This window comes from Pistacia vera, unplaced genomic scaffold (assembly GCF_008641045.1).
Source record: "Pistacia vera cultivar Batoury unplaced genomic scaffold, PisVer_v2 Contig213, whole genome shotgun sequence".
Taxonomy (NCBI): domain Eukaryota; kingdom Viridiplantae; phylum Streptophyta; class Magnoliopsida; order Sapindales; family Anacardiaceae; genus Pistacia; species Pistacia vera.
The window spans coordinates 859,884-885,855 of NW_022196017.1; the positions used below are offsets into that span (position 1 = coordinate 859,884).

General features: G+C 35.9%; 2 protein-coding genes across 2 annotated transcripts; both read right to left on the minus strand.

Moving 5' to 3' along the window:
• Positions 1-9,716: 9,716 nt before the first annotated feature.
• Positions 9,717-12,741, minus strand: LOC116129733 (cytochrome P450 81Q32-like). The gene is made up of 2 exons (XM_031415446.1): positions 11,755-12,741; positions 9,717-10,458 (listed from the first exon to the last, which is right to left on the minus strand). Exons 1-2 carry the CDS (start codon positions 12,661-12,663, stop codon positions 9,844-9,846), a joined length of 1,524 nt encoding a protein of 507 aa, XP_031271306.1. The 5' UTR covers positions 12,664-12,741; the 3' UTR covers positions 9,717-9,843.
• A 6,984-nt stretch (positions 12,742-19,725) lies between these two features.
• On the minus strand, positions 19,726-24,840 carry LOC116129703 (cytochrome P450 81Q32-like). Its single transcript, XM_031415426.1, has 3 exons — positions 24,678-24,840; positions 20,970-21,670; positions 19,726-20,343 (listed from the first exon to the last, which is right to left on the minus strand). The coding sequence occupies exons 1-3, from the start codon at positions 24,838-24,840 to the stop codon at positions 19,726-19,728; spliced, it is 1,482 nt and encodes a 493-aa protein (XP_031271286.1).
• Between the last annotated feature and the right edge of the window lie 1,132 nt (positions 24,841-25,972).

Consider the following 25,972-nt stretch of genomic DNA (forward strand, 5'->3'; position numbering starts at 1 on the left):
TTGCGGATGTCATTGGTAGATTGACGGACGAGCTTGTGAGAAACGGACTATGGGATGAGGGCTAGCAATTGCAGTGCAGATGAGGGACGAAGAGAACACCAGTGGTCAATCTGATCCGTTTTCTATGAGCAATTGTATTGACATCATGACAGCCATGCAAGTGCCCATCAGTATTACCTGGCGTTGTCAAGTACTTGTATCAAAATCCAGGGTGGCAAGATATTCCTGAAACTCCCGCCCAAGGAAAAGGCCAACTGAATTTATAACGACTTTCCGAATTTGGATAACACTAATTTCCTAAGTGTTTGCTAGCCCTTTTGTATGCGTCAGTGGCACTTGTCATTACAATTAGAATTTATACACACTACTGTATGAACTTATTAATTTTGCTACTGTTTTATGTGATATTACATGTTTCAACCCCGTTTTGGATTGTCGTTAGAATTAAATATTGACTGTTATATTTTTTAATTGTGGATCAATGTTTTGCAAATGTGTAGTTAAATGGCATCGTCTAGCCGTATGGAAGAAGAGACGTTCTACAGATGACGAAGAAAGAATACTGACAGATATAGCCTTTGCACTCTACGATGTTGCCGCGTTAGAAACAATTGGGCGTGAACCACGACATCACCTTTAACTGGTCAGAGATACATGTTGGCAGTACTCAATGGTCATGCTGACAGGATCTTTGACAAGTGCTGCATGGACAAAGACGTTTTACATGCTTATGTGAATTTTGTCAGAGCAAGGCAAATTGCAACCAACCAAGAGCGAGTGTGGAAGAACAAGTTATGATATTTCTAACAATCATGGTAAAAACGAGACAATCGAACGATGATAAAGGATTTCCAACATTCGGGTAAACGATCTCTAGATATGTTGGCGTAGTTTGCGAGGCGATATGTGTTGAAGACAGAGTTTTTAGACCACTTGACTTCAGTGAGGTTCCATGGGAAATATCAGCCAACCGAAAATATTACCCTTTCTTTAAGATACTGGTTCATTATGTTTTCATTAGTGGATAGTTGGTTATTGTGTTTTAATGTTCATAGTCGATTAATATCAGTAAAATTCAATTTTGATGATAGGACTGTATTAGAGCCATTGATGGCACACATGTATACGCTTCAGTTCCACATGAATTTGCCAATAGGTACTAGAATCGCAAAGAACGTTGTCACCAAGATGTAATGGCTGCATGCGACTTTAGATGATGTTCACTTATGTCATTACTGAATGGGAAGGATTTGTGTATGATTCAAGAGTTTTAAATTCAATTATTGATGATCCTAATTATGGATTCCCACATCCTCCACAGGTATAAGTATTTTCGACGTATTATAGCGTATTTGCTCAACATGAGCCCTGTAATTCAATAACATGTATGATTTTATTACAGGGAAATACTATTTGGTTGATGCAAGTTATCCAAATAGAGAGGGTTCCTTGCCCCTCATAGGCGAGTGGCTTACCATATTTCTATCACCCCGTAACCGAAGGGGCCACAAGAGTTGTTTAACTACAGACATGCTTCATTGCACAATGTTGTCGAGAACCTTTGGTTTTGAAATACGGTTCCGTATTCTGAATGGAATAAACAATTACCCGTTAGACAAACAAGGGAAAATTGTTATGGCATGTTGTGTACTTCATAATATATTAGAATGTACAATATGAAGCACCCTATCTTCGACCAGTATACTGAAAATACGGTAATGAGCAAGTTATTGTGATCGCCAAACGGATGATAAGATGACCGAAAGATAGAGGACCGAGTCAACCGTAGCAAGGAATTGTAGACTATGACAACTGTACGATAACATAACGAATGCATTGTGGCAGCACAGGTGACCATGTCGTAGTTGTTAATAGATTATACGTGTAAGAACGATTGTAAGGGTTGATAACTAGTACTTTTGTCATATATGTTATAATGTTATGTTTTTAAACAGTTGGATTAGTACTTGAATTAATATGAGTTTTTGTTTTTTATATTTACTGGTGATAAAATTACCAATAAATGTTTAATATATTAAAATGTAAATTGTATTTATATATAAATAATACATTATTTTACAAAATGCACCAAATATTATATTAATAAATCATTTATAAAAAAAATATACATCAAATATTCAACACAATTCAAGGTAAAAACTCTACCAAACACATATTTTTCAAATCCTATTCTCGTATCATAACCCTACTTAACTATTTAATATTATCCCAAATCATATGTAAAATATAAACCAAACACACCCATAGGTTTTTATCATTGAAGGATATTTACTACATTCTATTGGAATTTATTATCAGGAGCTTCAACGGTGTTAAGGTTTTGGGATGCGATTGATTAATTTTCCACAACAATGGGGGTAGCTTGATTAAATTTGCAATAATTGTCTGAAAAAGTTTGACTTTCCGAGACACTTTATTAATTCAGGGTCGGTGGGATTTACTCTACTTCAAACACTTTATTAATTAAGGATTATTATCCTTCACCTTACTCGAGGGTTCGTGTTTTACTTTCACCCACCCCTAAATTTATAACATTATCTCTTACCTCCCCTTAGATTTCAGAAATTCTCTCAAATCTCCCCCACTGTAATTTTCTTAATGAAAAATTATTCTAAACCCCCCTAAGTTATATAAAAAGCCCCTCAGATATTACAAATTGTTCTCAACCTCCACCACAAAACCAAGCTGCTCTCAACTCCGAAACAAAGTAAATACCTTATTTACCCCTAATTCCAATAAATTAAAAAACTAATTAATAAATACAATCTATTTGTAATTTTTTTTTGAAATATCTATATACTTAAGGGGGTTTATAGTACGTTTCACTTAAGGAAAATAAAGTAAACCTAATAGATTCTTTTAGTAGATGGTGAAGAGGGAAGGTCTGAGAGAATTTTTAAAATCTAAGGGGAGGACAGGGGTACTATTTAAATTTTGTGGGGTGTCATAGGAAAACGCAAACCTCAGAGAGGTGAGGGGAATAAGCCATTATTTATTATAAACTTCAAAATAACAAATAAAAGGATAATTATAAGACCCGATTAAAATATCTATTAGTTATCACCCATTAAATTAATTCTTTGGTGTAGAATGTGATTCTATATTGACTGAAAAATTATTTGACTCAGATTTTTCTTTTTTGTTTTTTAAATGTTGTGGGTTTTATTCCTTCACTTTGTCAAATTAATTAACTTATCAATTTCCCATTTGTTTCTCTTCTTTGTCAATTTAATTAACTAATTAATTTCCCTGGCTTGGGGCAATACGCGTAATTGGGTTTTGAAAATTTTATTTCCTATATCGTTGTTTTACTTTTACATTGGTTTTTGAATCAATTTGGCTTATTATCAACTTCCTCACCTGAGGTTTAACAAAATTCTAATTTCCCACCTATTATTTGAGAAACTCTATCAGATTTCTTAATTGATGAACAGCATCCCTTAGATACCGTTTTCTCACGGTATATTCCAACTCAAAATGTAAAAAGTAAAAAATGACNTTCTAGTAAGTATTACTATGGATTTCATAATTTACTCCAAGAAAGGAAATTATATTTTTTGATTATACAATGAACTTATTATAGTTAAGAAAAAAAAATTAAATACATATATCTATATATATGTTTTAAACTACAAGTTTATTCTTTAAATAGGATTTTAAAATAAACTTCTTTCCTAGGCGTGCGTTTTCTAGGTTCTCAATGGCCAAGGGATACTTAGGAAATACCCGGCTAGGGAGGGGTTTTACATGCTCATTGTGTTGTTTTATTTTGTGATTTGTCTAACTTATGTATTAATCATTTTGTAGGTTGATAACTGCAAGTTCATCGTAATAGCTACTTATAATGTCATGAACAAATGTACATGTCGCTCAGCCCACCATCGCAGAATTGATCATTACTTTCGATGCCAGAAGACAGTTCAACTTTTATTCGGAATTTGGGTACACAAAAGACCTTGTTGGTCTACCTTGACCATCGTGTCCCCCATACTTTCCGTTGAAAGCAGTGTTGGGTCAAACGAGGTAATATTTTTTGTATGTTTTGTTTATAATGTTATATGTTGCATATGTTCATATTGATATGTATCCTAATTGTTACAATATTTCAATCATGATTGTTGTTCTCACCCTACTATTATTAGATGAGTGAGTCCGTTCAATGGACTGTTGAACTCACCCATAGGTTTTTAGAACTGTTGGCTGAGCAGGTAAAAACAACCCACGGTACTGCAATAAGCTTCTGACCATAGGAGGATTAGTGAACAATTACAAAATGTAGCGCAGAAGAAACTGGAAGTGTAACAGTTGGCTTCTAAGTACCAACGCTTGCGATCGACATACAAGTCTTGGCGTATGCTAATAGAACATACGAGGTTTGGTTGGGATCACGAGTCCTGAACTCCAACATGTCCTAAAGAGATATGGCAAGAATATATAAAGGTAAACAACATTTTCTTTTTTCCAATTCTTATAACGCAGTAGTCGGTATGCACTTTTTGTTTTGGGAAAATATAAATTAATGTTTGTTTGTTTTTCAATAACAGCAAAACCCTGGTGCGCAGCAATTCCTACATAAAGGACTCGTTGATAGAGAGTTATATGAGGTCATATTCCAGAAGCAAAATGCAACTGGCAGATTTGCTTTCACATCTGCATCTGAACCTGCGGCATCCACCGTGTGTTTTTCCGATCCCATCGAGGCAAACATGAATGAAGATGACTTCGATCCTGATCCAGATTAATCAACTGGAGAAAAACGATCTAATAGGTCTGGAGATAGCAGATCCGTAAATAGGAGGAGGAGAAGGAGAGACGTGGAGGGAAACCCATTTTTGGGTGTGATGACTCAGTTGGCGTAAGCTATTTCCAATAAGACTATGGGATCTGCGGCATCAACTCGCAGTGGCGGTGATGGGACCCAAGAGAACACTAGTGTTTGGACGGATCGATATTCCTTGGAAAATTGTCATTCAATTTTGGAAAGTATGCAACTTCTACCGCAAGTATATTTGGATGCTGTGAAGTACTTAATTGCCAACCCAGAGTGGCGTCAGCTTATGGTGAACATGTCACATGCGAACAGGGAATTTTGGGTTTATAATGATATCTGTCATACGTAGATGATGCTTTAGACTTCCTTATTGAACTTGTTTTCGCTTGTTAGTCTTTATTGATTCTGTTGACATCTGAGATATTTTATATTTACTTTCTTCGTATTACAAACTTAACTTGCTTTGTTCTAAGAACCGACACACCAGGTGTTGTGCAATGATTCCTATATTTAAAATTGAATGTTATTTATATTTTGGTTAGTATTAAAAAAGTATGAACTAATGGAAGCAATTATTACAATGGACAGGTTTAGATGGCATCGTCTAGCCATACAAACCATAATCAAGATAATAAGAGTGAGGAACTACAGTTATATTTATATACTGCAGCCGTATTGTGTGGGGCTATTGCATATGAAATGGAGTTTAGCATGCAACCATGCCAACCTGTAAATACATCTTCATTAAATGGTCACGATTATATGGTAGAATTGCTAAATGGTCATCCTAGAAGAATTTACAATAAGTGTCGCATGAGCAAAAGATGTTTTCAAACCTTATGTTATATATTGGCACAACGAGGCAAACTGCGAGTAACCAGACACATTAGTATTAAAGAACAAGTAATGATATTTTTTACAACAGTTGGGAAAAATGTGTCAAATCGTGATTGTGGGGAGGATTACCAGCATTCTGGTGAGACAATCTATAGATATGTCCATGCAAGTTGTGATGCGATATTGGAGTTGAGGTCGTATGAATGGCTAGTGATGCCTTTCGGTTTAACTAATGCTCCAAGCACATTTATGCATTTGATGAACCATGTTTTACGTGCATTTATTGGCAGATTTGTAGTTGTGTATTTTGATGATATCCTAATTTATAGCAAAAACTTGGAAGAACATGTAATACATTTGAAATCTGTTTTGGAAATTCTAAGGAAAGAGAAGTTGTTTGCTAACCTAAAGAAGTGCACCTTTTGCATGGATAAGCTTGTGTTTCTTGGTTTTGTTCTTAGTAAGAGAGGAATTGAGGTGGACAAGGAAAAGGTGAAGGCAATCCAATAGTGGCCAACACCTACAACAATCAGCCAAGTGAGGAGTTTCCATGGCTTAGCTAGCTTCTATAGACGGTTTGTGCATGATTTTAGTAGCTTAGTTACCCCTCTTACTGAAGTCATCAAGAAAAATGTGCCGTTTAAGTGGGGGAAAGAACAAGAAAAGGCATTTAATCTGATCAAAGAAAAGTTAACTAATGCACCTTTGCTTGTTTTACCTAACTTTGCTAAAACTTTTGAAATTTATCAAGCCACCTGACTTCACTGATGTTCCATTGGAGATATCGACCAACCCAAACTTCTACCCATTCTTTAAGGTACTTAATTATTTTTAATCAGTTGATAGTTAAGTTCATTGTTTCATAATTGTTGTTCGTCTTCACATATTACTAAAATGCAATTTTGTCAACAGGACTATATATCTTGGAGCGATTGACAGTACACATATATGTGGGTCGACGCCTGTTGAGATAGCTGATATGTATCGAAATCGTAAAGGGGCATTGTTGCAGAATGTGATGGCCGTCTGCGACTTCAATATGTTGTTCACATATCGTCACTGGCTGGGAAGGATTTGCCCATGACGCAAGGGTTCTAAATTCAGTTCTAGATGATCCTGGTTCGGGTTTCCCATATCCTCCTCCAGGTATAACTAACTTGTTTATGTACTATAGCTAAACTAGAAACATTTTTTTAATGATTCTTCAAATAACATTCAGTTATTCATTATAGGTAAATGTTACTTAGTAGATGCGGGTTATGTGAACAGAGGTGGCTTCCTCGCCCCACATAGACAAGTTCCTTATCATGTTTCCGATGTGCGTCGTAACCTTTCTGGACCTATGGAGTTGTTTAATTATAGACATGCATCGCTTCAGAATGTTGTGGAGAGGACCTTTGGTGTTTTTAAAAAAAGGTTCCGCATTCTTGATGGCATGAATAATTACCCGTTGCAGAAGCAAGCTAACATTGTTATGGCATGTTGTGTAATTCATAATTTTATCAAGAGGTTCGATACGAACAACCCTATCTTCCAAAGGTTTAATGGCAATGGAGTTTGTGAGCAAGGAAATGGGACGGGTTCGAATCAACTGACTCAGCATAATACAGACGACATGGGAAGGGTGAGGGATAGCATAACTACTACTCTGTGGGCAGAACATGAGTCCAGCTCGTATTGATAACTGAATATTGGGGTACAAAGAATTTTAAGGGATGATTATTAGTAGCTTCGTATTATTAATTTAAATATGTATTAATGCCGTGTTTTTAAATTATATATTAGTAGTCGAACTTATTATGGAGAAATTGTTTTTAATTAAGCCCTTATAAAATTACCAAACAACTAATTAATATTATTTAAATGTGAATTGAAAAGTTCAATAATCAAATAATATAAATTTGAAATAAAATGTATCAAAATATTATCTTAAAATCCTTTTTAAAAAAATATATAAAACAATTATTCATTAATTTATTTAATTCAAATATAATATTTAAATAATTAACCGAACATGTGATTTGAATAAATATTTTACTTAAATTATCAAAAATACCCATGCGTTCAGCTAACTTAGTGATGGCGAAGGTGGCGTGGGAGTTCATAAAGGTAATACACAAGGTGCAGGCGCACATCATTATCTGACATTATTAAATGCAAACAACATTTTTCTGACATTATCTATTGATAATTCTAATAAATAAACAAGTATATTTAAATGCAAACACTTTTTCAGAAAACTATTAAATACAACTCAAACAACTCTTTTCAGAAATCTATTCTCAAAACTGTCCTTAGTTTTTAACTTTTGATGGGTGGGAAACTTTTGACGAAATTTTTTAAATTTTGTTAATTGTCTAGAAAAAAATTCTTAAAATTTATTTTGACCAAATTTTTTATTGTTAATAATTATCAAGAATCATCTAAAACAATTAAAGATTATTTTAAATCTTTGACAGCTTACAAATTAAACATTTTTTAAAACGGTTAAGAAAATTTATCTAACTTATTTTATTAAAGAACATTTTTTGTAGTATTGCCAATGTGACCTTCTCTATAGTTTATTACACTAAGCATTAGNTATAAAAAAATAAACATTACCAATTAATTTAATATTTATAAATTTAAATATACAATGGTTAGTCAAAGTATGATTAACACCAATGTTCTGAAAACCAGACCGGACAATGACCCGTTTAAGGGTTCGGTTCTCGGTTTGACGGGTTTGATCGGTTGGATCGGTCGGTTGGACCGTAATTTGTAAAATTATTTTTAATCCCTAAAGGTTTGAAATTCATCAAAAACACCCTTATAATACTCCCTTAAGGTTTGAAATATATCTAAAACACCCCTGTTGCGCGAAGATTCTGGTGAGTGGTAGCGGCAGCGACGATCGATGGCCAATCGAAGCTGGAATCTTGGGGCTTTTGTGTAGGTGCCGGCGACTCTGATGGTGGTGCTAGGGAGTTCCATCGCCGTCGGAACTCTCCGGAATCAACAAAAGAAATCCGACGTCGCGTAAACTTTAGGTGGACGGTGATCGACGAAGGCCAGACGACGGCGACTGAAAATGGATGGGTTTGGTTATGGAGATGCCGTCATGTCGAATGGGGGTGTTTTCTCCGTTGAAAGATGCCGGAATCTGGCGGGATTTAGCTGCGATTGGACCGCGATTCGGCACTATTCCGGTGGTCCAACCGCAGTCCAATCCGATTTAAATCAAAATAACTGTTTTTTATATATACCGGACCGGATTTGCCGCCGGTTGCCAATCCAACCAGTCCGACCGAGCGGTCCGGTCTGGTTTTCAGAACATTGATTAACACGCTAGTCAATGATGTTGATCGACGTTGACAACACTGATCAGAGTTTGACCGATGCAGTGTTTGACTACCTTTTTACATCCTTTGACCGACATTGACCACTAATTATTCAACTTTTGACCTTTTTTTTAAATTTATTAGTTAAATAATAATTTAAAAGTATATTAGTTTTTAGTAAATGAATTTTTGTTAGAGAAAAAAAAAAATATTATGCAATGCAATTTATACACGAATGTATCATTTTATAAAAATAATATAATATAAAGTTCTACCAAACATTCTACAGCATTTAGCATAGCACTATATAATACAATGCAATGGGCCTGGCTGGTGCCTCCATTGTTTAGTTTGTTCTCTTTATCTCTACAATACCAGGACAATTTTTGAATATTCTCCCCATTCTTTTAACTAACCTGTTTGGATAAACATATTTATGACTTAAATCGTAAAATATCTAATGATCATCCATCTTGAAAAAAACCCAATAACTGGATACGGATCCTCCACATTTTGAATTGAGATTTCTGGCAACTTTAGTCGGTAAGGTCCCTCCAAGTTTCCCTGCTCATGGGTTTTAAAGTATTAACACTTATATTTTTGTCTGTTTAATTGCGAAATTTCGAGCAGAAAAACACCATTCACAACACTATTTGGTTGAATGTTTAGTTGACTAATACGAGGTTAAGGAAAATTCAAAATAAACATGTTTATTAATTTACACTAAAACCTTGTGAATCATCATACTAAACCTAAACAGCAAAATATAAATAATAGTCAATAACATAACATGTGATTATTTAACATTGTTTTATGACATCAAAGATACATATATGTATTCTTATTCGTCCTACGATTCAAATAAAAACCATAACTTCATAAGTCGCTCACAGTTCAAAGTTTATCAAGGACTCTAACAAGTGCTTCACGAGGTCGAAATATTATTTTAACAGGCCTATCCTTTGGCATGTTCTGTTTGGTTTTGACAGCACCAACGCTCTCATCCTCACCATTTTCCCATTCAAAGCATTGTATCAAGGTCCCCAGTGATAATGCTATCACCCTCATGGCCAAGCTAGCCCCAGGACATATCCTTCTTCCTATACCAAAAGACATGAATTTACAGCCTCCCTTTTCTGCCGCAATATCTTGGAAACGTTCAGGCTTGAACTTTTCTGGCTCGGTCCACAAATCCGGGTCCATATGCACTGCCGATACGTTTACTAGTAACTGTGTGCCTTGTGGGATGTTGTAACCTGCTATTTTACATTCCTCTGACGATTGTCGAGGAGGTAAAACAGATACTGAATCCAGTCTAAGTGTCTCATTTATAATACCATGAAGGTATTCAAGTTTAGGAAGATCAGAATCATTTAGTAGCCTGGATTGTCCAACATGGTTGTCGATCTCTGCCCTTGCTTTTTTTATCACCTCTGGATGTGATATCAGATGTGAAATAACTGATGTCATTGTCATCACCGTGGTGTGTGTTCCTGCCATTAGCATTGCCTAAAAAACCAGAAGCTGGTTAGTTAAATAGTTAAAGAAAGTATAGATTTCTCACAAGTTGCTTAAAATACCCTTAGAAAATTTGAGGTGCTATGTCTGTTTTATTCCCAATCACGTTTGATGTCATGTAACTTGAATTTTACCACTCTTTTCAATATACCATTTCCAATAAAAAGTATATTCAAGCCTATTAGGAGACCAAGATTGCATCACAGCAGGCTAAAACGTCTATCTCGAGATCACAATTTGCATCCGAAAAACAAAAAACCTCTCTCAATGTTGTATTGGGTCGGGGAGGTGGTTTTCGCAATGCCGTTTGGTGCGTCGGGAGAAAGTTCTTCAGAAAGTCACATTTTCTTGTAGTGTGAGTTTACTTGTTTAATTTAAACATAGACATCAAGTTCAACCACTAATCAAAGAATTCATCACTAATGTTTGCATATATATACTGGGGAATCAACTTCTTACTAATTCTTAGAGTTGCAAAGATAGGATTCTAGTCGATTTAACAGGACTGTTTGTTATATTTTTTGAAAAATGTTATTTTGAAAAAGTGTTTCAAGTTGACTTGAGTTGAATCAAAACGAATTGGATTTGAATTTGAAAATATGTTTTGTAAAATATCTTAAAATTATATTAGAGTGGATAAAATGTTGAATAGTTGTTTGGTACATTTTTTTTTTTTTTTTTAAGTTTTTAAGATAAAATAGTTGTTTGGTACATTTTTTTGAAAATATTTAAATTATTTTTTTAATTCCCTACATTTGTTAATTTAGCTAAACATCATCATAATAAAAGTTTAAAAATTAACTAAAGCACCCCAGCAACTCAAGAGAACAGTCGACCATTGGTCGGAACGACACACGATCGGTTGGATCTAGTCGATCGTACGTCAATATGGTCATTTTCGGTCAAATCCATCGTGGATCTAGCCGTTGACAGATTTTACTGGTCAGATTAGACCGGTCGTGCGCCGTTCCGGCCACATCGACCAGCGACGATGGTCTTAGCTAGATTAATTTTTAGATTGGAAAGAGAGAGAAAAATGTTTTTAGTTGAATAGAGTTAGATAATCTGAAAAACAAGTCCTACCCCCTTTTCATTTTTAGACAAAATATCTTATTTGAGTTAGATTAATTTTCAGATTGTATTGACCTAATAAGTAAATAAACACATATCCTATTTTTTAGTCCAAATAAGATAATATAACAATGATCCAAAATAGTGCAACAAATAGGGGCAAAGTCTCCAAAGTAATTAGATTGATAAGCACACAGAAATATTTATGGGAATTACCTGCATAATTCCTTTGATGACATTATCGGTGTAGAAATCAGGTTCTGATTCCTGCAGCTTCAGCATCACATCTACAATTGTCCCGCTAACCTCACTATCACCAACTGAACGAGACTTTTCAGAATTTCGATGTGCATCTAGGAGAGCCTGCGTAAGAGCATCCCTCTTGTGATGTAATTTCACCAGCTTCCTTTCCACTCCAAAGTAAGTCAACCACCTTAGAAATGGAAAATAATCCCCCAAAGCCATTGTGACATCAGGTCTAAAAATCCGCGTCATCTCATCCATTTTACCTTTTGCTTCATCTTTGTCAATCTCCTCTTCTTCAATGCACTTCTTACCCGCAACCATTCTCATGATGATATTGAAATCCAACATGTAAAAAAACGCTTTCACATCCACTTTCTTCGCCCCTTTGAGGGAGCTTTTAAACAAGTGTTTGACCATGATTCTGAGCTCTTCAGCGCGGACGTTTGAAGACATCTGGAGACGCTTTGCTGAGAATATTTCAAGCACAGTGAAACGGCGAAGGTTGCGCCAATGGTTGCCGTATGGAGCTCCAATGGTAACATGATTGTAAGATGTAAACTTCCTGGAGGGCAAGAGTGGACGATTAGAGAAGGCGATGTCATTCTCTGAGAAGCATTCTTCAATGACTGACCGATCGGACAGTACAAGAGTTGGGCGCGAACCTAAACGCAGAAAGAAAATAGGACCATACTTGGTTGAGAGATTGGTCAATGTTTGGGCTAAGGGCTGTTTTAAAAGATGGAAATGACCTATTACAGGAAGACCTGGAGGGCTTGGTATTTGTTTTTCGTGTTGAAATTTTCTCTTCTGTGTAGTGAGTTTGTGGAAGATTAGAAGAACAGACACTAACAGAACAAGGTAGAGAAGATCAATATCCATGGTGATTTTTAACTCTTTGTTTGGCTAGAAAAGGGTTTATATAATAATATGATTTCATTGCAATCATCTTTGATTTGTTATAATATAAAGTTGTTTTCATATCGCGTTTGAACCTTTATCATGTATGTTTATTTAATAGGATATTGGATTAAAGTAAATGAAAAATTGACGTTGGTGTCGTGTGTGATTTAAGATAAGTTTGATGTCATTTTCTAAAGTTTCAGTTTCATCGATCGTCACCCCTTACGACTGTGTCTTCGATTATTTGTTGTTTTTCTTATATAATACAGGAGCTAGATGTTTAACATGCATGATTGTCTCATCTTTTGGAAACAAAGTCATTGTTCAGTATGAATATTTGGACAAAAGCTTAGAATGCATCGAATTTTACAACCAAATCAGTCCATGTTTTGTATATAAATATATATTAAATTAGGAGATATTTCTACGCTTTATATATATGCTTATGTGATATACTCTCTCTAGGGAGATCGGTGCAGTTTCAGAAACCTAGTTAATAACATTCAAGACGTGTCATGATAGGTATGGAAAAATTGAGTTGTCATGAACATTGTTCCTGTTTTAGCTATCGGTCATTGCTATATAAGAGTTTATCGTTTTTGCTATCAACCAAACATATATTATAATCTCATGAAACTTCTTTATGCATAAAGAAAAAGCGTGAACCCAAAGAAGACTATTATCTGTATAATAGGTAATGTAGTGTCTAGATCTTCCTTAAGCAAAGGATTAAAGCATAAATGCCACTTGAACAAGTTAGAATAAATTCCTAATGAAAAAATTTCAGTTGCCCTATAAAAAGTTGTAAGGCTATCACAGAAGACAGTTTAATTTTGTTTCTTTGGAAAATTATCTGATTGTCAAAATTTCTAGCGTTCGGCCGCCCATTTCGATATGTGTTGTTGGACTTGCTCCAATGATAGTAGTTAGCAACGGTCAACTGAAACTTTCTTTGCCTCTTAGAAAAAAATTATACATCTTTTTTCTGGTGAATTTCTAATAGTTGAATAAGCTACATATTCTGTCTTTCGGAGCTCATCGTGTCGTAGTGTATAGCAATAGGTCCACGGTGCTGAATTTTTTTTATTAAATTAATTTTATATGAGAAACAAAACAATGGCTTATTCGAGTTTAGCCAGACTCCAAGAAAAAGAAATGACTAGAATTTTCCTCTGCAGCTTTATTAACTTGACAAGCTTTAAATACAAGTAGAAGTAAAACAAACTCCTAATAACCAGCCCACGTGCTCCTTGTAGTTGCTAAAAGAAAGGAAATAGCAACTAATCTCCTAAAGAACAGTTCATACTAAAGAAGCAATGTTTATTAACTTCCAACTAATCTCTAGCTCATCCATATATTGCCTTATGAGGGACCTACGTCCAGACACATACATAACAATGCCTCCCCCTAAAAAACCTTGCCCACAAGGTTCGATAAGTTTGCTTCATATCTAAGAGAAGTTCCCAAGTAACTGAAGCAGTCGTGGATCCTGCCCACAGTATGAGAACTTCAGTTACATGTCTGCGCCCAGCTTTTACAATCCGTCTGTTCAATACTTGTTTTGGAATTGGAAGAACAATGTTATCCTTAGAAACAAACGAAAGTGTTGTTTGAGGAGCTACCTGATCACCCAATTTCTTTTTGAGCTGAGATACATGGAACACAGGGTGTATTCACGATTCAATTGGGAGATCCAGACGGTAAGCCACAACTCCAATTCGCTCAAGGATTTTGTATGGTCCATAATACCTGGGAGTGGGAGATAGCTTGATCGATTTTCTGAAAGCAACTAAAGTCTTCCAGTAAGGTTGTAGATGACTATAAACCCAATCGCCAGGTTCAAATTCCTTATCAGTGCAATTCTTATCCGCCATCACCCTCATCCTATTCTGGGCATTTGCAAGATTCTCCTTTAGTAGTGGTAGAATATCAGTTCTCTTTCACAACTAGTGTCCAGATCTTCTAGAGAAGTACTATTATCATAATAAGATAATAATCACAAAGGTTTATATCCATAGATAGCCTCAAATTGGGTCACACTAATTGATGAATGGAAATTAGTGTTATGCCACCATTCTACCAGTGTGAGCCAATGAGTCCAGTCTTGGGGCCGAGAGTGTGTGAAGCACCTTAAATAGTTTTCAAGACAACAGTTTGTGACTTCATATTGTCCATCAGTTTGCGGATGATAGGCCAAATTGAATTGGAGTTGAGTGCCATGTAATCAAAATAGCTGACGCCAAAAGTTGTTGAGAAAGATTTTGTCCCTATCACTCACAATAGTTTTAGGGAGTCCATGTAGTTTGAAAATATTGTCAAAGAAAATGCGTGCAATAATAGAAGTTGAATAAGGGTGGGGTACTGCAAAAAAGTGTGAATATTTAGATAAGGGTAAAACTCTCTTATACAAAGAGAGTTTACATAAATTTACGTGGCATGTCACAAAGCATGCCATGTGGCTTGGGACCCATATAACTTAATATCACATTAACATTATGTGGATCCTTATGTCACATGACACTCTCATGGTGTATCAGGTCAATTTGTATAAACTCTCTTTGTACAAAAAGATTGTTCAAATAGCTTTACCATTTAGATAATCTATCAACCAGCACAAAAATCACTTCTTTCCCTTGTGATTTTGGCAAGCCTTATGAAGTCCGTAGATAAGTCAGCCCAAATCTGATGTGGTATGGGAAGGGGTTGTAGTAACCCACTTGGAGCATGATTTTTTAGTTTTACTTGTTGGCACACAGCACATTCCTGAACATAACATCGAATTTGTTCCATCATTCCACGCCAATAGAAGTCTTGAGTGATTAGCCTAAATGTTTGATGGAAGCCAAACTGGCCTTCATTCGGACCCCCGTGTAATTCTTGTAAGATCAACATGTGTGAGAGAGTTGCGATCTAGGTATACCCTTCCTTTATAAAATAATAGACCATCCCTCACTTGAGAAATTGTTTTAGAAACCTTCCCACTTGAGACCTCAAGAAGCTTGCGTTGTATAGTAGATGAAGAAGCACTTTCAGTTTGATTAATTCCAGCCAACTTGGTAAGAGAGTGGAAACTGCGTCGCACTCTGGTAATCGTGAGAGAGCATTAGCTGCATGGTTGGAAGCACTGCTCTTTTAAACCACCTGGAAATCATATCCCAAAAGTTTGGTAATCCATTTTTGTTGTGAGGACGTCCCAAGCTTCTGATCCAAGAGGTTATTTAAGTGATTGGTGATCTGTCCATTCAATAAACTGGTTGCCTAATAGATATGGCCTCAATTTCTGCATTCCCATCACTAAAGCAAGTAATTCTTTGTCATAAACTGACAAGTTAAGTTCTGTACCTGAAAGAGCATGGCTTAAGAAAGCCAATGGTTGTTTTTCTTGCATAAGAACAACACTGATGCCCACCCTAGAGGCATCACATTCAATGATAAATGGTTTCTAGAAATTTGGGAGTGCTAGGACTGGAGGAGTAGCCATTGCATTCTTCAAGTTGCTAAAGGCGACATCAACTGCTTGACTCCATTTGAATGCATTGTTTTTTATCAATACTGTAAGTGGAGCTACTATTGACCCATAATTTTTGATGAACTTTCCGGAGTACCTTGTAAGTCCTAAAAATCCTTAGAGTGCTCAGACAGATTTTGGTGTGGGCCAATTGAGGATACACGCAATTTTGGATTGGTCTACTTCAACTCTATTGCTAGACACAATGTGGCCCAAATAATCTACCCGACTTCATGAGGCTTTGAAATATAAAAGGAGCATTTGTAAGGCCAAAAGGCATTACAAGAAACTCATAATGTCCTTCATGTGTGCGAATGTTGTTTTTCAATATCTTGAGAAGCGACATGAATTTGATGATATCCAAAGTGTAAGTCTAATTTGGAGAACACGGTAGCACCATGAAGCTCATCCAAAAGTTCATCCACCACTAGAATGGGATAGCGATCCTTGATGGTGCTTTCATTTAAGGATCTATGCAGAGACGCCAGGACCCATCCTTTTTCTTTACCAATATTACTGGAGATGAATACAAGCTTTGACTATGTCTAATTATGCCATCTTGAAGCCTTTCTTGTACTAGTCTTTTAATTTCTGATTTCAGGGTATATGATATCAGTACGGGCGTACATTAATTGGGCCAAAATCTGGATGAAGTCGAATATGGTGATCTTGAGAACATAAAGGTGGCAAGCCTGTTGGAGCTTTGAAAATTCCTTGGAATTCACAGATGAGAGGTTGCAAAGGAGGGGGAACAATCTCATCTAAAGGGTTAGGTCCACTTGTAGTAATGGAAAAGAGTAGATAACCAAAATTAGATGCCTTACCAAGCTTGGAGATAAAGTTGCAAGTTGAGTAGGAAACTGTTTTTAAAGGTTCACCGAGGATTTGGTGATGATTTCCTGAAAATGTAAACTTCATCCTTATCTTGTTGAAATCCCACAGTATTGGTCCCAAAGTTTGATGCCAATGGGCACCAAGAACAGCATCACCTCCCCCTAAGGACAGCACCTAAAAAATCAACAGTAATTGGTATACCTTGAATAGAGAGAGATGTATTTTTCTACGTCTAGTGTAAGAAAGAGTGTCGCCATTTGCCACCATCACGTTAAATTTGGCCCCATCATCCACATGTAATCCCGTCTTCGTTGCTATTTGAAGGTCTAAAAAATTATTTATGGAGCTGGTATCAATGAGAATCGACATTGGCTTGTTGTAGAGAAGGTATGTGACTCACATAGTTTGAGGAGCATGAGCTCTTGCCATGGCATGAATAGATATTTCTGGAACTGTTTCTTCCAGCAGGGGTGAATTGTCAGATCAATCCATATCTTCCTCATCTACCAAACGTTGACTTTCAAGCATGAAAAGGGTTTAAGTCTTGCATTTATGCCCGGGACGAAACTTTTTGTCACAATAGTAGCACAATCCTTTGTCTCTTCTCTCCTTCATGGCATCATAAGATATTGTTTTAACCTATATATGGAGCAGTAGTAAGTTAAAAGGATGTGTTTGATAGACCTGGTGTTGTGCTAGCAGTTGCTTGCACTCGTTGTGGTAGACGGCTATAAGATGAAGGCTGAGCTCGGGTAGCCAAATGAGTTTTGTGTGTGTGTGCAAGTCCAATAGCTTCAGTGAGGGAATTTGGGCGAAGCAGTTTAAGCATATAATGAATCTGGTCTTTTAATCTGCTAACAAAGCAATGGAGTAGAAAATGATCACTTAATCCCACCACAGAGTTTGATAGAGCCTCAAACCATTTCTAATATGCTGCCACAATAGAGCTCTGATGTAATTTTGCTAGTTCTCCTTCAGCATCATCAAAATCCGATGGGCCGAACCACTTTTCTAATGCATCGGATCGAATCTATCAAGGATTCAGTATGCTGTAACCATTTAAAGTATTGTAGTGCATCACCTTTGAGATGGAAAGAGGCGATTAGCAATTGTTGTGGCGGTGGAATTTGATAAAATAGGAAATATTGTTCGGCTTGCAATGGTTTGGTGTGGAAGGCAATGGTGGCCGCTGGATCAAGACGGAAGTCGTTAGCATTCATGGTAGAGGAGATGGCGAAACATCAGATTGTTTGGGAGGTGAACGTGGCACCGAAAGGTCTCGTACTTGAAGAACCAGACCTGAAAGTTGCGTACGAACGTTTGCCATGAAATTTTCCATGCTCTCCTTGATCTTGGTAATAGCTGCTCCTTTGCTGTGTGATGGTTGCCGTATGTTGAGAAACATTCTCCGCTAACTCCTTGGGGGTGTTTGTTTGAGCTTATGAAAATTAGCTTATAAGCAACAATTGATTCTAAGCTATTTTAGCTTATAAGCTTTGAAATTTTAAGCAATTACGTGTTTGGTTAAAGTACTTATAAGTGACAATATAGTTTAACGTATTTGGTAAAATATGACTTATAAATACATTTTATTATAAAATGACTAAAAAGGGTACACATTAAACAGGGTATACTATAGAATTTTAAAATTAAATAAGGATATATGGTATATATTTGGTCAAATTACTTATAAGCAAAAAAAAAAAAAAAAAAAAAAAAAAAAAAAAAAAACCTTTCCCCCAACTTTTTTTTTTTTTTTTTCTTATAAGCTTAAAAAAGTTCAACAAACATTCGGCTTAATTTTAGAGCTTATAGGGGGTGTTTGTCTAAGCTATAGCTGGTCAAACTAGCTTATAAGCTCTAAAATTAAGCTGACGCTTTGTGTTTATAACTTTTTTGAGCTTATAAGCCAAAAAAAATAAGTTGGGAGGGAGGTACTTTTTTTTTTTTTGCTTATAAGCACTCTGCTTATAAGCTAGTTTGACCAAATATATTACCACATTATCCTTGTTTAATTTTAAAATTTCATAGTATACCCTTATTTAATGTAGTACCTTTTTTAGTCATTTTATAATAAAATGTACTTATAAGCCACATTTTATCAAACACGTCAATTACTTATCAGTCACTTATAAGTACTTTCAAACACGTAATTGCTTAAAATTTCAAATGCTTATAAGCTAAAATTAGCTTATAAGCACCTGTTGCTTGTAAGCTAATTTTCATAAGCTCAGACAAACACCCCCATAAGCTAGTTTAACCAGCTTATAAGGGTAGACAAACACCCTCCTTATAACGTGTTTGATAAGCTCCACTGTCCGCCATAGGATCTATAGGCTTTGATACCAATTAATATGAATAGGTTGTATGCAATAAAAGAAACAAAACAATGGCTAATTCGAGTTCAGCCAGACTCAAGAAAAAGAAATGACTAAGAATTATCCTCTGCTGCTTTATTAACTTGACAAGCTTTAAATACAAGTAGAAGTAAAACAAACTTCTAATAATCAGCCCACGTGCTCCTTGTAATTGCTAAAAGAAAGGAAATAGCAGCTACTCTAACTAATCTCCTAAAGAACAGTTCACACTAAAGAAGCAATCATAACATAATTAAAATAAATATAAACATGTGTTCTGATTCATCGTCCTGTTCAAGAGTGAACCATAACTTGGCATACATTTTAGTCGCAGATTACAATTCAAAGTAGACGAAGAACTTTAGTAAGTGATTCACGGGGTCGAAATATGATCTTTACAGACCTATCCTCTGCCTTCTTCGAATTGGTTTTGATCGCACCATTATTCTCATCCTCAGCATTTTCCCATTCAAAGCATTGTATCAAGGTCCCCAGTGATAATGCCATGACTCTCATGGCCAAGCTCTCCTCAGGGCATTGCCTTCTTCCCGAACCAAAAGGAATGAACTTATATCCTCTCTTCTCTTCCTTACTCTCCAGGAAACGTTTAGGTTTGAAGCTATCAGGGTCTTTCCACGACTCGGGGTCCATATGCACTGCCCATACGTTTACTAACAATTGTGTGCCTGGAGGGATTTTGTATCCTGCTATTGTACATTCCTCTGACGATTCACGCGGAGCTAAAAGTGTTTGTGAAGAATGTAGTCTGAGTGTTTCATTTATAATACAATGAAGGTATGAAAGTTTAGAAAGTTCAGCATCATTTAGTAGCCTGGATTGTCCAACATGCTTGTCGATCTCGTCCCTTGCCTTTTTAAACACTTCAGGATGTGATATCAATTGTGAAATAATCGATGACATTGTGACCACCGTGGTATGCGTTCCTGCTATTAGCATACTCTAAAACAGTAAATGCCAGTTAGTTAAATAATAGAAACTTTAAACCGAATACTAACACGGGTTAATTGCTATTTCAAATCATTGAGGAGTTTATTGCAGAAATGTTATATGTACAGACTAATTTTACAAACTGATATGGCATCATACATATTTAATATTTGACATATCACTTACTTTAGTTTATTTAGAATAATGTTATATACAAATTAATTATTTATTTTTAAATAATCTTTAGTTTAAAATTTTCCAATCACATTAAAACATATTAGTTTGTATGGGTGAATTTGTATGAGAATTTTGTATATTTCCTTTTAGATATTATTTCATATATAAACTATCTCTTACAAACTTATATGTGTTAAAATGACTGGATATCTATAAATTAAAAGTTAATTAAATGATTAAACGAGGCTACATGACAAACATAAAGGGTTGTCACACAATTTGTAAAAAATTGTTTGAATAGATAGTTTATATATGTAGCAATAGCAATAGCATTATTATTTCTTTTTAACTCGAAAAATTATTAATCCGGAAATTTATTAATCTCTAAATTAAATTGAAAAGCATACTCTTTCAAAACGTATATAAAAGCGCACACACCATCACAAAGTAGTAGGAAATACCTGCATAATTCCTTTGATAACATCATCAGTGTAGAATTCAGGTTCTGATTCCTGAAGCTTCAGCATTACATCTAAAATTGTTTGGTTGATCTCACTATTTGGAACCGAAGTAGATTGATCGTTAGGATTTCGATATGCGTCAAGTAGAGTGTGCAAGAAAGCATCCCTCTTTCTATGCACTTTTAGCATCTTCTTCTCCACTCCAAAGTATGTCAACCATCTCAGAAAAGGAAGATAATCACCCAAAGCCGCCATCATGGGCGGACTAAACATCTTCATAAATTCATCCAATTTTGCTTTAGACATATCCATATCCATTTCCTCTTCTTCAAAGTGAAACCATCTCTCACCTACAATCATCTTCATCATGATATTAAAATCCAACATGTAGAGAAACGCTTTAACATCCACTTTCTGAGCCCCTTTGAAGGAGCTTTTGAACAAGTATTTGACCACGAATCTAAGTTCTTCAGCGCGAACATTTGAAGACATCTGAAGACGATTTGCCGAGAATATTTCAAGAGCAGAGAAACGGCGGAGGTTGCGCCAATGGTTGCCATACTGACCACCAAGCGTAGTGAAATTGTAAGTTGAGATCTTCCTAGAGGGCAGGAGTGGACGGTTGGCGAAGATGATATCATTCTTTGTGAAGCATTCTTGAATGACTGAACGTGAGGACAGCACAAGTGTTGGCCTTAAACCTAAACGGAGAAGAAATATGGGGCCATAATTGGACGACAAATTGTTCAGAGTTTTGTATTAGGGCAGTTTTAAGAGGTGGAAATGGCCTATTATAGGAAGAGCAGGAGGACTTGGGAGTTGGTTTTCGAGTTCAATCTTATTTTGTGAAGTGAGTAATTGGTAGATGATGAAAACAATAGGGATTAGCACAAGAAGGTAGAGGTAGAGCAGAGAATCCATGATATCATGTTTTGATTCTTAACTCTCTTTAGTGCGGTTTATAACAAGAGAACCATACATATGTATTTGTTTAACGGGAATAAAAGTTGGTAACAAGTTGGTTTCAAAGATGATTTTGCAGATCTCCAATTTGGTGTCACTTTTTGACATCTTTAATGTTTCATGGTAAACTTGTGGTGGCATTTTATGCCATGGGTTTTTTGTCATAAAGATTCTTGGTGTTTTAGAGAGTGATGTTGTATCCACCCTTTCGTTAATATTTGTATGACACCTAATATATATATGAATGAAATATGTGCAAGTCGAATTTCATATATATTATTCCTTCTGATAGCAAACAAATATGATAGTTATAAACTTATAAACAACTGAATGAGTGTTGAAACTTATACGTGTCATCGTATATATGCTAAAGTTAATTGATTTTCCACAATTATATATTTATCATGACTCAATGCTATCCAAGCAACAATTTGGGTAATCATAATCATATTTTATATCATCATATTAATATGAGATAGTTAATATTTAAATATATAATTGTTAGTTAAACGATTTGTTTTTTTAATTGAATCCTATCTAAGTTTACAATTACAACATATTCTAAATAATAGTTAATTACTAATTATACATTTGAATTTCATGATATAGTGTATATATTACATACACTATGAAAGAGCCTCTCATTTACTCTGGTCATGGGGTCAAAGGCATTTATACTCTATTAAAATGAACTTTATATTATTATTAAATAATTCTTCACATAGTAATAAATTCTGATGGTCATGAGGTCAAAGGCATTAATACTCTAAACAATTTTGAATATAGCCTATAGCGTCACAGCCATGGAAAGTAGCTTTTGACCACACTGAGAAAAAAAAAAAAAAAAAAATTAATTTTTTTATTAAATTGCACTTTAATTTTAAGTTTTGCTCCATTAATTTTGTTATTTACCACTAATTAGCCAATCATTTATAGGATCAAAGATAACAAAATACTTTTTTCTTTTAAACTCTAGGACCCAGAAATCAAATAATACATAATGATATATTTTTTCTTAATTTTGTTGTCACCAATAATTAGACATATTGTTAACTAAGCCAGACCTTACCAATTGGTCTTGAGTAGGAAGTCTCCCCCTAATGGCCAACCAAAGAATGATTGCATGTCTTAAGAAGTGTTTAGGGAACTAAACAAGGTGATTCCACTCAACCTTAAGGCGTCAAGCTCTAATTAACTCTCATGCCGAATTTATAGAGAAAGCTTTCGAAGGGTTAGGGATCCAAACTATTTTATCCTCATTATCATTAGGGATGAAATTAACCAAGACCTTCATTTCCATAAGCTCCCAAGAATTGGCAAAGGGTCATTTCCATCCCCTATTCCCAATGATCTCCTTAACCTTTGCATGCAAGCTCAAAGCCGAATAATTCACAATTCTATCACCATAAGTGTCTAACAAAGGACCTTTAGGATGCCAATTATATAACCATAATAAAGTAGATTGACCATTACCCACCTCGGTTCTAATGAGATCCAAAAAGACTTACCCTAAGCATATAAGATTTAACCCATGTTGTCCACCCTGAGTTGCTTCGGATTTGGGTGATGTTTCAAAGGTGCCTCATCATGGCAACCTTATTTCAATCCCCAATACGCATAATGCCCAAACCCCCTTCATCTTTCGGCACACAAACCTCGTCCCAAGCCACCTTTGCCTTTGTTTTCTTCAAGTTTGTTACATCCCAAAAAAAGGCTCTAAGAGTGGCTTCAATCTCAATCCACACCTTAGACGGGAGAATAAAAATGGCTAACTATTGAACTTGGATGCTAGTGAGAACATATTTGATGAGAATAAGTCTACATGCATAAGAAAGAAAATGGCTTCTCCAAGATTTAATGCGGGCAAGGATTTTGTCCAAAAGAGGCTTACAATCTCCATAAGTAAGCTTTCTAGTGATAAGAGGAAATCCCAAATAAGCAACATGAAGTTTTCCTTCATTGAAGTTAAGCACACTCAAAAGGGCTTGTTTTTGACAAGGTTGCACACCTAAAATAAAAAAAGGCTACTTTTAGTGGGATTTGCATGCATTCCCGACCACGACCTAAACCTAGTTAAAGCCTCTTGGATAATCTGAAGGGAAGTTTCATCAACATGGCAAAGAAGCATGATATCATTAGCAAATCATATATGAGTTATTTTCTCCTTGCTACAACTCCAATGGGACTTAAAAGAAGGATTGGCCGCTGCTTTGGACAATAGTCGAGAGAGGATTTCCATTACCATAACAAAGAGATAAAGGGACATGGGGTCTCCTTGCCTTAAGCCTTTACAATTCCCAAAGAAACCAATTAACTAACCATTAACAGTAATAGATTACATCAGGGTCGAGATGCAAACCCCAATCCATTGAATCATCTTACTAGTGAAGCCGAAGCCTTTGAGAACTTGAAGGAGGAAATTCCATCTTACCAAGTCAAATGCTTTTATGAGATCCACTTTGGCTGCATATCTTTTAGGGATGGAAGAATGCCAATGATAGTTGTGAAGCAATTCTTGGCACAAAAGAATATTGTCCCCTATCTTCCTACCTCTGACAAAGGTTGCATGGGCTGGATTGATCAAGTCGAGTAAAACATCTTTGATTTTATTCGCAATAATCTTGGCTATGCACTTGTAGATAGTGTTGCAGCAAGAAATATGACGAAAGTCTTTACACGAGGAAGGAGAATCACACTTAGGAATAAGAGCACTGATAGTACAATTAATTTATTTCAACATGCAACCTGACCTGAAGAAATTCTGGATGGCTTTAACAATGTCATCACCCACGATCTGCCACGCTTTTTTTAAGAACAAAGGATTGAAGCCATCCGAACCAGGAGCCTTATCATTGGCAAGATCAAAGATGGCTTTAGAGATTTCCTCACGAGTTACCTCCTCCACCATAGACAGAGCTTGATCATCCAATTTACTAGGGCTAATTAAGTCCTCCAGCCCTAGGAAAGAAACGAGAGGATTATTTTCCCATAAAAGGTTTTGAAAAAACCTCACAAAATCTTGATTTACTTTGCAAGCATCATCTGTTAGGATGCCATCTTTAAGGAGAATTGAAGATATTCTAGTACGGTTTCTCTCCTATTAATCAACTTGAAAAAATAAGCAGAGTTTTGATCCCCATTTTTAAGCCATTGGACCCTGGATTTTTGCTTGGCAAAACTCTCCTCAGCTTGGAAAAGTTGAAAAAAGAATCTGCAATGGTTTTCTCCGCTAGGATAATGGATTTGTTAAGAGGATCCAAGGGAAGTCTAACCGTAGTTGCTCTTTCCTAGAAGTTGTACTTTTATATTAAGAGTTGTACTTAAATCTCTTTATATAAAATATATTCATTGTAATAAAGTGTATGAGTAGTTTATCAACTTTGTAATAAACTCTCTCCTACACTTTATTTACTACATGTAACCATGCATATTTAATCATATACTATCATGAACGGCTTCTGTTAGGGCCAAAAATCGTCCTTGGCCCAAATAGGAGAACGGGACTGAATGAGGAAGAGACCAAGCCCAATCCCGATGTGGTCCCATTCGGATTAGGCCCATTTGATACGAGATACAGTCGGCCCAAACTATCGGTTCGGGCCTCCAAATCCTAGTTCACTTCCTGGACTTATGAGCAAGTCCAGAGCCTACGGCACCCACAGATCACTTTCCTATTCATGATCAGTCTCCTATTCGAGGTCACCTTCCTGTTCAGGTCACTTTCCTACTTGAGGTTACTTTCTTGTTCGGGATCACCTTCCTATTCGAATGACTGGGATACTAGACAGTCACTATATAAGCAAAGGCCAGCCCTCTCACAAAGGGGATTAGATTACATTACACCTTCACACCCGAAGCTTCTACTTGAGAGCTTCACATCACTGTCGTAGTCACAGTCCCCGACTAGACTTCCGGTAATGTCTCTACTCCCTAGCCCTCACTATACTAGCCTCTTCTAGCTTTGTTGACTTAAGCGTCGGAGTGCCTACGGCAAACACCACCCCGGTGTTTTCTGTTCGCTTCACTCTTGTTTCTCTACG

Excerpts from the sequence above, each read along its gene's own strand:
- LOC116129703 (XM_031415426.1), bottom strand. The coding sequence starts at position 24,840 with ATGGTGGAGGAGGTAACTCGTGAGGAAATCTCTAAAGCCATCTTTGAT. Across the intron at positions 21,671-24,677 it reads CCAGAATTTCTTCAGGTCAG|GTTTAAGGCCAACACTTGTG; the intron begins GTTGCATGTTGA and ends TTCTCCGTTTAG. Across the intron at positions 20,344-20,969 it reads TTATCAAAGGAATTATGCAG|AGTATGCTAATAGCAGGAAC; the intron begins GTATTTCCTACT and ends TTACTGTTTTAG.
- LOC116129733 (XM_031415446.1), bottom strand. The coding sequence starts at position 12,663 with ATGGATATTGATCTTCTCTACCTTGTTCTGTTAGTGTCTGTTCTTCTA. Across the intron at positions 10,459-11,754 it reads TCATCAAAGGAATTATGCAG|GCAATGCTAATGGCAGGAAC; the intron begins GTAATTCCCATA and ends CTGGTTTTTTAG.